Genomic DNA, 14619 nt, shown 5'->3' on the forward strand with positions numbered 1-14619 from the left:
TTTTATTTTTTATATAATTTTAATATTTTTGATTTATTAAATTTTTTTTAGTTTCATTAAATAAATATGCAAGTGCTTTATACTCAAGATTCCCACCAAAAATTAGATTAACAAATAAAAGAAAAGATAGATATACAGCTATATTCTAACATATATCAAGATGACCAAGGTCCTTAGGATGTTGAATATTTATCCTGATCATTGTCCAAGGATGACAGATCTAAACTGACTGAAATGCTAGAAATTCTTGTAGATAATGACTAGGAAGACTACTAGATTATATTCGCTGGTATGACTATAAAAATTGTTAAAGATGATTTTTGAATCTAAGACTCCGTTTGGATTGACTATTTTTCCAAAAAATAAGTTTTTCAAATACAATGTTACAGTAATATACAATAACTCAAGAAACATCCCATCCATATTAGTATATCAAATATTTCAAAAAAAAATTTATAGTAAATATTTTTCATATACACTGTTACAATAAAATATTTCAAAAATACCCCCTAAAAACAGCTAATCCAAACGGAGCCCTTGCTATTTGAACCCAATGGGTACCCAAGTATTTCCCACCCTTTCCCATTCATTAATGGGTATAGTTGGGATGTGTCCCAACTTAAACCCAATATCAAGTTATAATACCCATCCCGCCCAAAGTTCCTTTGGGCATGGGTAGCCCATTGGGACTTGGGACAAATTGCCAGCTCTAGTTGGTAACTGTTCTTTTGTGTCCTGTACATTGGTAGGGATACACCAGTGTAATTGGAATGTTAAATTCCTGCTGTATAAAAAATAATAAAAATAATAAAGAGCCTCTGTTATTGGTGAAGGGCCATTGTATTCTCTTATTGGCAGATAGTCATTTAAACCACTTGTTTAGCAGTGAGGTCTATGATTGGTGTTATTCGATAAAAGAAAATTTAATTTTTTATTCAGCAGGTCAACATCCATTTACCGTCCAAATTTTTATTTGGTAATTGAATATTGGCAATTGGAGTTTTCTAATATATATTAGTTAAGTATATGTAATATGTAATTAATAATATAGAAGTTATTAATGTGTTAATATGTCACTAACTAACATCATATACATTTGTCCATTCGCATAAATTATAACTTATAAATTATTTAATTAAAATATCAAATTTGGTAATTCGATCGGTAATTGGAAATCAAATTTCAATATCCATTTCCAAACTTACCAAATTTTAAAATTGAATTTCTGAATTCAGTTTTATAGATATTGACTTCCGAACTAAATTGGATCAAAGTGTGAGCATTCCGGTCTTTAGCACCTTGTACTTTTGGCGTATGCTATCTAGTACAAATGAAAATTATGAAGAAACTCCTGCAGTTGAAGTATTTCAATAAACAGTAATGGAAAGCTTGTATAAGGTTATATACAAGAATTGTAGGAAAGGGAAATCTACACAAGAAATTAAAGTCTTAATGTTCATTGATTTCACAATCAACAGATTATGATGGTTCATGTTCCAAAATTATTCTAGAAAAATGATATACCTGTATTTTCGATTAAAATTTTCTTCTCTTTTATTTTTCCATTTTCCTTTGTTTCTTTGGGAACACGCACTTCAATTTTCTTATGCCATGTTTCCACCCTGGCGACGGGTAGGAGGTCAGTCGCAGCCACGCCGACTGGGCACGGCTGCGGCAGACATGAATAGGCTTTGTGTCAGCTGCAGCTGTGCCCAGTCAGCACGGCTGCGACTGACCTTCTACTCACTGAAAATTTTGCAGACGTCTGTTAGTGTGGTTGGCCGGGAGAAGGGATTTTAATTATGCGGCCGTGCTGATTCAGCACGTCACGTATAAAATGAGAAACCTTCCTTGTCAAATGTGCATTTGGCAGATTGTTTTTTTTTTTTTTACATATATTTTAAGGAATTAGCCCAAAATGGAGAGGTTTTGAGACAACTTTTGAGTTCTTTTCCTGCCATCATTTTCAGAAGAGAAAAATATTATTTTATTTGAAAAAAAAAATGACTAACGTCCGAATTAGGGGAAATCCAAGCCTAATGAATTGCAGTATACATCAGTTAGCCCTAGATCCGTACGTTCCACGGTGCTTAGTCTCCTAATCTACAAGATGATATATTAAATCATCATATAGGAAATTTCTATAATTCCTCTTGAAAATCATTCTTTGAACTTGTATTTCTCATAATAATAGCAGTTTGCATTTTAAATTTTGAAATTGATACAATTACTAATAATTAAAAGAGATAATTTCAGAAACCTCCTTTGAGGCTTTTTATAATATCACTTAGTTCCCCTGAGGTTTGATAAAAAACAAATTGATATCTAATAATGGTCCATATTTCTCTATATCGAGATCGTGGTGGGACAATAAAGACTGTGGATAAATTAAATCTAATCAAAGTTAACTACTTAAAAGGATTTTGGTGAATAATTGAGGTTTTGAAAAATTTTGTGGACAGTTATAAGGAAGTCAAGAAATATTTTTAGGAAATTTTCTCTGAAAAAAAAAAAAGAAAACTTGAATCCGCTCTGACGTGGCTCATCATTATCGAAACCGAACAAGATCAATTTATTTAAGAGTTTTGACTCAAACTACCTACTGGAGAAATATTCTGCTACATCGTCTTGCAACTTTGAAACTACCGGTCTCCATCCAACGGTTGGCAATAAACGCAACTGGCGGTAGTAGTATAAATTTGCTTAGTGAAGTGAGTGCTGAACTCACTGACTCTTTTGTTTGATTGGGGAGAGAGTTGGAGACGACTTGCTCAAATCAGACTTAAAATTCTAGTCATGTTGCAGTTTTCACTTCACCGAGGTGATTTTAATTTTTTGGTTTTTGACGATGATGATTGCATTTTGATGATAGTACGAAGCAATCATAGCGTTTTATTTTAAGTTATGACTGATTGAGTTGCAGAAAATAACCTAGTTCATGCGAATTGGATTGTGTATTGGTGTTTTGCAGGGAGGAACATGAGGTTGTTGAGTTTCCGGATACTCGGTATTGCGAGTTCTCACTTCTCCACCGCCGCCGAGCCATCTTGGAGGCATCGGACTTCGCTTGTGAGATTTCACAGATACTAAGGACTATTATATATTAGTATTTCTGCACAATTATCTCTTTGTTTTTTTTTTTTTTGGATTAAAAGTAGCTCACTGGTAATATTAGTTAAATTTTGAGTAGTTCTAATTCCTGAAATGATTGGGAATCAGCTCCGTGATCGTTAAAATATGACTAAGATAACTTCTTCTACATATATCGTGTTTAACGAGTTTGCATACTTCTAAAAAAATATTCTGGTCTGTTGTAATAGCTTTCTTGGAGTAAATAATAAACCTGTAGCTCAACATTGGAGCATCTTTTTTTATCATCTCTGTTATTATTCATTTTAGCCTGTAGCAAAATTTGGTTTTAAAGAAACTTGAATCGAACATTAAGGAGTGGAAGTTTGAGTTTCATTTTTCTTTTTCTTTTAACCATGTTCCTTATTATCTCTCGTAAGTCACTTTCTTCTTCTGCACTTAAGTTTATGTCTTTGTTTTCTGCGCGAAAGTAGATGTAGATTTGCATGCGTGCAATAAATTGTGCTCATTGTGAATAAACTTGTTTTGAGTGTACCAGAGGATTCCGAACTTGATTGGTGGCAGTTTTGTAGATTCACAAGCGTCAGAATCAGTTGATGTCATGAACCCCGTGAGTCCTTGGAACAGCAGTTTCATTTCTTCTTTTAAATATATGGGGCAGTCATTTATTTTCTCTGTGCTGTCGTCATAGGCAACCCAAGAAGTGGTTTCTCAAATACCATTAACTACAAGAGAGGAGTTTAAATCAGCTGTAGCAGCAGCCAAAGAGACCTTTCCTTCATGGCGTAATACCCCAATTACAACTCGACAACGGATTATGTTCAAACTTCAAGATCTTATCCGAAAAAATATGGCAAGATTTGTAAATTCTTCAATATACGTCTTTTTTACTGGCATAGACAGAAAAGTGATAAAGCTATTATTGTTCCAGGACAAGCTTGCACTCAGCATAACTACAGAGCAGGGGAAGACACTGAAAGATGCACAAGGGGATGTTTTTCGTGGGTTAGGTTGGTATATATTCTATCTTCTGTTTTCTAAGAACATATTCTGCTGACGGTTGAGCTCTTCAATTTCTTGGTATACGATTATGAAGAGGTGGTGGAACATGCATGTGGAATGGCAACTTTGCAGATGGGAGAGTATGTTTCCAATGTGTCACATGGAATTGATACCTACAGCATCAGGGAACCTCTCGGTGTTTGTGCTGGGATTTGTCCCTTCAACTTTCCAGCAATGATTCCCTTGTGGGTTAGTGTTTGATTCTCATATTCTTTCAAATGCTTTCAGATTCTGTTTCCGTTCACGTCTAGCCTTCAACTTCCCATAGTTTTCTGCCCTTGCTCGATTTTGTTTGGAATGAGAGTGTTGTAGCATATAGAGCCTGTAAGAGTTAACGAGAGAGATTGTGAGAGAGATGTATGACATGGAGGGTGGAGGCCATCGATTTGAGTTTATGTATATTTCTTTTTTGTCTATTGAAGTTCTCTAATGTATATGCTAATTGATGCAGATGTTTCCTGTTGCAGTCACATGTGGGAATACCTTCATTCTTAAGCCGTCAGAGAAAGATCCAGGTAACTGTGTATCTCGAACTTATATGCTATATAATCAGATACCTGTTTTTCTTTAATCTGACAAAACTCGAAATCTATTGCATCCTTTTTTCTTTGTGATGATCTATGCTCTGTTATGTTACTGAATCTTTGCTGTCCTTTATTAGGGGCTTCAATGATACTGGCGGAGCTGGCAATGGAGGCTGGCTTGCCAGATGGTGTTCTAAACATTGTCCATGGAACTCATGTAGGCCTCAATTGAAATTGCTTGCAATCTCTTATTTTGCTTCAGAATATCTAATCTGTTACATCACTATATTCTACTAAATAAAATTCAAAGTATGCTGACTTCATTCCCCGCCTATTAATTTCAATTTCTTGAACTTATTGCAGGACATAGTGAATGCTATATGTGATGATGACGATATACGAGCCATCTCTTTTGTTGGTTCAAACACAGTGAGTAACTTCACTATGTATAGTTATAGATGCAGTTATGTTTGTCCTGAAAACATTATTTTATTTTCTTTGCTCATTTTGACAATTTTCTAAACTAAATGACATGTGCTGGCATGATACAGTAGAGTCTGAATGTGATTTACCCCTATCTAGCCTAGTTGTCTGACTTGCTTAATGCGGCATTTAGGTTGGTATTATTTCCTCCATGTCTACCTTTTTTTCTTTAATGCTTTCCTGGACTTCATTTGTCATTTTCAAGTGGGGATTTAATTAATAGGGTTTATACCATGGTCAAGTGTTACTAAACAAGCTTTTCACGATGATAGGTAAATGGAACTGCTTTTTGAATTTTGGCAATAACCATGATAAGAGTCAGGGATTCAATCTTGGCCTAGTTATCAAAGTCAAAATGAGCTAATCTGTGTTAATGTCCGTGTAGCTCAGAGTGATCAATATCTGTCATTAGCAGATATAAAGTTAACATTATTTCATAACCTATCTTAAGCAGTGAAAGTCACTAGAGAGAGAAAGAGAAAAGGGGGGGCGCAATTTTAATTATAACCTGAAAGTTAACAAGCTTTGAAATGTTTCCCCATGTTAACCTGTATAGCAGAATTTAGTATGATTTTGAAAACTTAGAGAAGGTCTCTGTAGTTATCATGAAACTAAGGGTGGTTAGTAGCGGTTCTTGTTTTGTCCTGTTCTAATTTTGATCCCATAAAGCTTATTGGACATTAAGCTTGAGCCCTTTGATTGGAATTACTAGCACACCTTTGACTGATGCTTATTCATGACTGAAGATGCACTTTATATTTTATGTTACTCTGTTTTTGGATTTTGTTCTACTCTGTTAATGTCCATACATTAGATTTGAAGTTGCATGATTACTTTTCTGAGTTTACTCTCTCATGCAATGTTCGTCTTTTAGCTCTTCCTTTCGTTTTATTGTTGATCCTTTCACCGTCTCTGCATTGGTGTTCCAAAGCCGGAATTAGATTTAGTGCTCATGCGATTTCTCAATTTTTTTTTTAGGCTGGAATGCATATCTATGCTAGGGCAGCAGCAAAAGGAAAGCGTGTTCAGGTCAGTGCTCTTAAAATGTTAAAACTTTCTGTCTTTTTGGAATGATTGAAGCATTTGTTGCTTATTGACTTTGGGCTTCAGTCAAATATGGGAGCCAAGAACCATGGAATCGTCATGCCTGACGCCAATGTTGATGCTACACTAAATGCTTTAGTTGCAGCTGGTTTTGGTGCTGCAGGACAACGGTGTATGGCACTGAGCACAGTGGTTTTTATTGGAGACTCAAAATCATGGTATCTTTCTTCTTACCTGCTGGATATAAAATCCTGCTTTTTCCTCATTTTTTCCATAATAAATGAATCTAATCAGGTTTCGGTGCGTTCGGTTGATTTCGTTGTTTTTCTTCTGTGTCGCGTCAAGTATATACACTGTTTTTTCTTAACAATTGCTCTTAGAATTTAGACTTTTCATTTAGGATTTGACTATTGTTGATTAAGAAATTTCCTGACGGTACAAGTACCTGTATGTTTTTTAGATGTAATAGCATGAACTGTCTCTTAAACTTTACCCTTCACAGGGAAGAAAAGTTAGTGGAACACGCCAAGTCCCTTAAGGTAAATGCTGGAACAGATCCTGATGCTGACCTTGGTCCAGTCATTAGTAAGCAGGTGCGTGCATGTTGTGATGTTAGTATTGGGAAAGGATTTGTATTTGGAACTTTATTTTCACATTACCTGTTATTCTGTCATATATAACATTTCACCTATAATCTGTCATTGTTTTGATCTTCATCATTTTAATATTTGGAGAAACAATTTCCATGCAACAGGCAAAAGAAAGAATATGCAATTTGATTCAAAGTGGCAGGGAGAGTGGTGCCAGACTACTGCTTGATGGAAGAAATATAGTGGTGTGCCTTTGCGCTTTCTTCGACTTAAAGTTCTGCCCGTATTCGATTGTTTTTAGTCTATTAGGCTAAGCTTCTTTGGTTATGCTTACACATTGTTTATGCCTTACTATGCTACATGTGGTAATTTTCCTATTGTTAGGCATGCATTTCCCCCATTATGCCTGACCTTTAGAATCCACTTCTCATACCTTTTTAAATATCTCCATATGATGTATCAACATTGTCCAACAACATTAGGAACATTGATCAATAAGGGACTAAGGTACTAATTGCTAAAGTTCCTGTGTGAATGAAATGCCTGCAGTATCATATGGATGTAACTTACAACTTAATTACTCTTGAAGGAGAATACCTGAAACAGGCATGGAAAAGGGAAATTATTTTCTACATAGAACTTCAGGAGGCTGATTGTAACCAAATTGGCAACCTCTGTTTTACATCTTTTACGATGATCCGATCTGGTGCTTGATTAATTGAGTAATTGCACTGATCATGATGAATTTGTCATATGATGCATTATTGATCATGTGTCTTCTGGGGGGATATTCTTTTGTAATTCTGCTAAACAATTGTCAAAGTATCTAAGTTTTCACCCGTACTACCTTGTTACAAAGATGATCTATATTATTGGACCTCTAGTGTAGGAATGACATCTGCTTGCTTCCTGTTAATTCTTGGGGTGGAACTTACAAGTGGTAGAGACCCCATGCTCAGTATACATTAATTAAATGGCTACATCAGAGGTGTTCTAGGAATTACAATTTTTTTTTCATTGCTTATGGTTTTGACCAACATGTGAATATTTTAGACTAAAATGCTCCAGTCCCTGATGACTAACAGGTCCCAGGTTATGAAAAAGGAAACTTTGTTGGTCCTACCATTTTGTCTGATGTCACTGCTGATATGGAATGCTACAAGGTACTTTTGGTCTTTACTTATTTTCTCTTTCTACCCGTTCCTCTCCCCCTCCTCTTCCCCCAACCGCACCACCCTGGCACACACAAACACATCCCTTCGGCAACTTGAATCCCTTGCTCAACTATAAGAGGCAGGTTGACCTATTTTTTTGCTTGTCTTCCTCTCTTCCTCGCTTCCTTCTCCCCCCCCCCCCTCTCCCCCTCTTCTTGTGTAATTACTTACCAATGGATGTCTTGCTCTGCAGGAGGAGATATTTGGCCCTGTTCTCATTTGCATGCAGGTCTGCTGATGTTTAGGAATCAGTTATCTTATCACCATTGAGTTGCTCTAGCTTATTGCAGAGAGATTTTCAGCTGACATTTCTCTTGTTTCTCTTTAGGCTGATAGCTTGGATGAGGCAATAAATCTTGTTAACAGAAACAAGTAATTCCTCTTTCTTATTTTTCACAAACTGGATGGATAATATGTAAGCTGGTAATTCATGCGAAGTATGTTTTTCTATCCTACAGATATGGAAATGGTGCTGCTATTTTCACTACATCTGGTGCTGCTGCAAGGAAATTCCAGACTGAGATTGAGGCAGGCCAGGTAAGCACATACATCATTCAATACAATATTGCAGCATATGCACTGAGAACTAGATTGGGTTTAGGTTGAGGGAGGGTTGCCTTGTTACTGATGTGTCTATAATCATAACAAAGGGACATTTTTATTATTGAATTTAATCTCACCTTAGCCTCCCTTCTGAATTGAGCATATGAAAATTTTTTCTATAATTCTAAATGCACTGTACATTTAGTCCTTTAATCGGGGTCAGAACTGCAATTGACTGCTTTAAAGATTTTTCTTCTTGTTTGAAATTTTTAATTTTTGATTCTCAACACTTGCTGGTCTGTCCTAGGTTGGCATCAATGTACCTATTCCAGTTCCTTTGCCCTTCTTCTCATTTACTGGGTCCAAGGCATCTTTTGCAGGAGATCTCAATTTCTATGGTAAACTCTCTCTCTCTCTCTCTGAGGAAAGATTAGTTGTTCTTTTGTGAACCATGTTAGATTCTGATGTACGATCTTCAATTTTCCCGTCATGTCTATTGCCTGACTTCGTATGTTAAACTGCAGGCAAGGCTGGGGTTCAGTTTTACACACAGATCAAGACGGTGACTCAACAGTGGAGGGACTTGCCTAGTGGTGCTGGAATATCCCTCGCAATGCCAACTTCGCAGAAGTCGTGAAAAGCAAATTATGCGTCTAGAGCTTTGTTGTGAAATTCGCTATTTCAGACCGGCTCTTTTGGAGCTCTCGCTCTCTTTCGCGCTCTCTCGTTGTTGTTGATATGGTTTAAATAAAAATATTTAGATTGTGACGGAAGTGGTAACGGGAAACATTTTCACTTAAAAAAAAGACAATTTTAAAATATATGTATTTCTTCAGTTAGTTCAAAATTTATAATAAAATGGTTTCTACCTCTAAATTTGAAGAATGATATTCAGTAAACATTTTTAAAATATTTTTTGTTTAGCAGAAGTGCCGTCACTCCAAACAGGCTCCTAACTCCAGCAGCTTCGAGCGAAAGGCCGAAGTTGATGATGATGCATCCATCACTTGCAACTTGTAACCGGCTTCATTAAAATTTTCTGTGCTATGGAAGCCGCTGCTGAATGTTCCCTTCTAGCCCAGTCCACCTCAACCGCCAAGATTGTCTATGAGTCAGATCTAAGAGTCCAGAACCCGCAATCCGGCAAAGATAAAGCTTCAGAACAAATTCGGGTCGTGAGTGAATTTGGGCTGTTAAATTTAAAAAAGGATGGACTGGCTGGCGACTAGTCTGACAATGAAACCCATTTGGGGACTTGTATAGAATCACAAATGATGGATGGCATCTATTAATGAGATTCGCAACAAACACATACGGCATGATTGTCTCTCTGGCTAGGCAGCTAAATTATATGGACATTTGGCCGGTGCGCTTATTTAGCGCGGGATCTGAGATTTGGACATGTTCAATTTGATTTTATTTTTCAACTAAGAGTTCCAACCAGACAACACCTGCACTGTTAATCAGACGTTTTTCAACTTGGTGTGGAAAACTGGGGAGATAACAACGCGCCCTGTGTCGTTACCAGCAGAAGGTAATTCTTGTTGTAGTCTTCTGGTAGAGTTGAGTTTGGATTTGCAATCGCATGTTATTACAAAGAAAATAAGTAGAATACTTGTGTTGAATTAGAAGGAAAAAAGGAAAAAGAAAAGATCAGTACTATTGGGATCTTCAAGGCCCTTTGGGGGTCAATCTGGACTCCCAAAACGACTCGCGTAAGGAAAAGCCCATGTCCTGCAATAATTCACACTTGCCCAATCTTATCTCATCCATCACGATTAAATAGCATCATGATTGATTCATGCCTTGTCTGATCCTGTTTGCTACCGAATTCACTCGCTAGAGAGTTCCAAAACCTTCATCAAAATCTTCCTCACGATGTCATCTTCTTCATCATACAAGAAATACGAAATCAGGAAGAGAAACCCTGACCCCAAATCCTCAGTTTTGCTAGTGATTGATATGCAGAATTACTTTTACTCCATGGCCAAGCCAATTTTACCTGCCATTAACACCACTATTGAGCTGTGCAGGGATGCTTCGATTCCCATCATATTCACTCGCCACCGCCATAAGTCCCCTCAAGACTATGGAATGCTATGGGAGTGGTGGAATGGTGATCTCATCATGGATGGCACACCTGAGGCAGAGCTCATACCCGACTTGGATAGAGGGGAGGATGATTTAGTTGTCGAGAAGAACACGTACAGTGCATTCAGGGGTAATACCTCTTCAACATCCTAAGTACTAGCATAAAATAAATTGATACGATACTAGCTAGTTGCAGCAATTAGACTTCTAATTTCTGGTATTAGTAAATTGATTGAATAATTGAAACTCTGGCATTGGGATTCGGCATGGCTAACAAGTGCTACTAGGTAGTTTTTTTAGTTCAATTCTATGGGTTTGTGATCTTTATATTAGTTTGGCTTTGTCCACTAATATTCCAAAGTTCTATTAAGAATCTTCCCTCCTCCCTACAAGATTTTGATTTTTGTTGTGGTTACTTGAGAACACTAGTTCAGTGGCAAAAGGAAGTTATTTAGTGAGGAAAATATTTTGGGTTTAATTTGATAGGATTTTTGGAGTGTTGCAACTTGCGAGGCATAGCTCTGTGTGTGCTCACAAAAATTGATTTTTTTTTCTTCTTTTGGGGAAGGTACAAAAATTGACGTTTATTTTCTCACTTCTATAGATTAGATTGAATAAGTCCAAGTTCAATTATGATCTTTTATCTTTGAAAGTTTCCAAGTTTTCATGGTGAGCAATCTCCAAATATGTAGTATAACAAAAAGGATTAATCTTTTTTACACTGTCAGCGTCGAATGAATGACAATTATATAAAATTTAAATTTGAAATTTAACTTTTACACGTATCATGAATCAAATGGTGATAGTGCATACAATGTCAGTGTACATAAGAAGTAGTAGTAAAGAAGGATATTAAATGTGGAAACAAAGTATCACTAGTAGTTATTTCTTTTGTTCTTTTTGGCTTTATCAATTAGCGCTATCTTGACACTTTAACCTTCCTTGCAATGCGTTGTGTTCAGGTACAAACTTGGAAGAAGAACTGGTAAATATGGGTGGTGTGAAGGAGGTTATGGTGACAGGTGTAATGACCAACTTATGCTGCGAGACCACAGCTAGAGAAGCGTTTATTAGAGGATTCAAAGTCTTTTTCTCAACAGATGCAACTGCAACATCGTCACCCGACTTGCATGACGCTACGTTGAAGAATATGGCTTATGGTTTTGCATATCTGGTGGACTGTGAAAGACTTCAAGCGGCATTTTCCAAATCTTCTTCGAGTCACCTTAGCACTTAACAGGGAGGATGCAATAGAACAGTAGAAGACTTCTCTCGTTATTGTTTCCTGTGGTTACTTCTTGTATATTCAGACAAACTTGTGGTTACTTTAATAACTACTTGCATATTCACACTTCGATGGGAGTAGTTATGGGATGCATTTTGACTTCAAGAAAAGAGAGGGACAATTAAGATGCACGAACTAGCAAGGACTAATAATCAACGAGTGATTATAGCCAAACAAGCCAGTTTACGGAACTGAACACCCCCCCCCCCCCCACATCGAAGTGGAAAGCAAGTCATGTTCTCTGCTGTTAGCTTAATACGGCTCTTGGTGATGTTGAGCGTGTTGAGGTAATCAACTTGAGTGCCTTGACCAACTGAAATTGAATTGAAAATCATTATTTGAAAATTTTTTGAGAATAAATAATGTTATACTTGTTGGGATGTGATGTGTGTTTAGCATTGACAAAATTACTATAGATTGAAGGTGCGGTGCTAAAAAATGTTGTTTTGAAATATCCTAAGAATTCAACATCCTTCGCAGAAATGTTTTGAAATATCCTGAGAATTCAGCCATGATCGCAGATTATTATTAGGTGTAATATTCAGATATATTCATTATTAGGTGTAAAATTCAGATGTATTCAGATATACTTATAAATGTCCTCAAGATTTTAGGTTTTAGTATATGTTAGGCTATTAACGGAATTTCAACCACAATCGCAGTTCATTATTACTAGATGTTTATTAGGTGTAAAATTCAAATATACTGAGTTGAAACAACAAAGGCTCGAGTACTACCATTTATTCATTGTGGCCTATGTCGACTTATAGATGTCCTCAAGATTTTAGGTTTCAGTATATGTTAGACTATTAGCTGAATCAAATTTCTGTGATATTTCTAGTTTTCATGTTTTGTTTAGTCGATATTTCTAAGTGAATTCTCTGCCCTTACCATTTATTCACTCTTATATGCCCTACTATTTATATGTCTAGAAGCTAAATTGACATTCGAGTTGATATTTTTTTTATTTTCACTCTTGTCTGTCCCTACAATTTGTTCACTCTTGTCTACCCTACGATTTATACAACTAGAACCCAAATTTCTACATAATAACCTTGCCTTTCCATTCTTTCCTGCTATCTCTATCACTATCCATCAATATCTAACACTAGCCATCATTATCGCAAGAAAATGCTTAACATAATACTAGATTTGGTGCTACAGAAATTGAAATATTAATTTTAATAGTTGTTCTTAACTTTAAGTGTTCATTATGGGCATTAGCCATCAGAACAGCCAATGCTGCTAATGATTGCTTTGCAGAGACAGAAAATTAGTTTAGATTGATAGTTTTAATCTCAATTTAGGAAGTAAAAATGTGGAGAAAAAGGAAGAAAAAAGAAGAAGACGATGGTTAACTATATTCTTGAGAGTTGGATTTGATTATTTCAATTCCTAAAGTTCAATTTTTAATTAAAATTATTTGATGCAACTTGTTAGTATCAAATTTTCATATAAATTAAATCTGGATATCAAGAAAAAGAAAAAGCTATGAAATCGTCCAAGTATCAGCAGATCACGTATGAAATCTTCCAACTTGTTCGTCTTAGTCAATATGTGTAACTCTTGCCACTACTGTTATAAAATTTCTCTAGCATAGAATGACAATTTAATATTACATTAGATTATTGCACATGCACTAACGAATTTTTATGAACTGGTGGAATTATTTACTTTAGTTTTGCTAATTTTTAGAATGTCATTACTTTGTTCTGCTACCATTATTTACCTTTTCTTGACTTTTTTTTAAATGCCGGGAATGCATTGATGATGAATTTGGGCACGTAGCAGAATAGCAAATTGGCACGATGGTAAAATTGAGGAAAACTAGAGGTTTTAACTGGTATTTAGATCATTTAATAGCATTTAAATTTTTAAACTTGTTTTCATTCCTTACCTAATGAAAATCTGCACCCTATGATGCCTGGGTCATTTCCTTTTGTGTACCAAAAAAGAATTGTTAGGAACTCTCTTTTGATTCTCTTGTGCTCATGCTACCCATCACATATTTGCGATGTAATGAAAGTGTCACAAACTCCGGTGCAGCTAGGATGGATACTTGGACGATTTCATAGCTTTTTCTTATAATTAGTTGTATTAGGTTATAATTAGATTTCATAGCTTATAAAATATAAGCTAATCAAATATAATCGTCCAAGTATCTCTTTTCTTATAAGCTAATCATATATAAGCTTTTTCATAGCTATTTCTTATAATCGTCCAAGTATCTCTTTTCTTATAAGCTAATCATATATAAGCTTTTTCATAGCTATTTCTTATAATCGTCCAAGTATCTCTTTTCTTATAATTAGTTATATTAGGTTAGTTGTTATGAAAAAGATTATATGAAAACTCTAGGTTATATATGAAAAAGATTATAAGAAATAGTTGTTATGCTGGAAACTCTAGGTTAGTTGTATTAGGTTCTTGTCACATTTTAATAGTCTAAAGTCTAAACACAATTAAGAAGCAGGTCCTATTCTATTTGTGAGATATAATGCATAAAAACTTTTTTGGTCTTTACGATATAAGTAGTACATTGCAATTCCGTCCCATCATAAATTCATGACTTGATAACAACGATAACGTTTAACTAGAAAGTAAGTTTTGCATTTCAGAATGCAGTGTATGTCGTTAACTGGTTCATCAATAATAGTAACTAGTGCTCAATGCACACCCAATGTGTGTATAAT

The 14619-nt window shown here is 35.7% G+C and overlaps 2 protein-coding genes across 2 annotated transcripts; both read left to right on the plus strand.

The window, feature by feature from the left end:
- The first annotated feature begins 2589 nt into the window (after positions 1–2589).
- On the plus strand, positions 2590–9426 carry LOC113726575 (methylmalonate-semialdehyde dehydrogenase [acylating], mitochondrial-like). Its single transcript, XM_027250364.2, has 19 exons — positions 2590–2821; positions 2972–3069; positions 3629–3700; positions 3782–3943; positions 4022–4100; positions 4187–4341; positions 4604–4667; positions 4814–4893; positions 5040–5105; positions 6138–6188; positions 6270–6421; positions 6706–6796; positions 6958–7038; positions 7879–7956; positions 8201–8236; positions 8336–8379; positions 8466–8544; positions 8858–8948; positions 9075–9426. The coding sequence occupies exons 1-19, from the start codon at positions 2797–2799 to the stop codon at positions 9185–9187; spliced, it is 1617 nt and encodes a 538-aa protein (XP_027106165.1). The 5' UTR covers positions 2590–2796; the 3' UTR covers positions 9188–9426.
- Positions 9427–10172: 746 nt separating this feature from the next.
- Positions 10173–11995, plus strand: LOC113726576 (nicotinamidase 2-like). Its single transcript, XM_027250365.2, has 2 exons — positions 10173–10771; positions 11604–11995. Exons 1-2 carry the CDS (start codon positions 10429–10431, stop codon positions 11876–11878), a joined length of 618 nt encoding a protein of 205 aa, XP_027106166.1. The 5' UTR covers positions 10173–10428; the 3' UTR covers positions 11879–11995.
- Positions 11996–14619: the final 2624 nt, after the last annotated feature.

This window comes from Coffea arabica, chromosome 2c (assembly GCF_036785885.1).
Source record: "Coffea arabica cultivar ET-39 chromosome 2c, Coffea Arabica ET-39 HiFi, whole genome shotgun sequence".
Taxonomy (NCBI): Eukaryota; Viridiplantae; Streptophyta; class Magnoliopsida; order Gentianales; family Rubiaceae; genus Coffea; species Coffea arabica.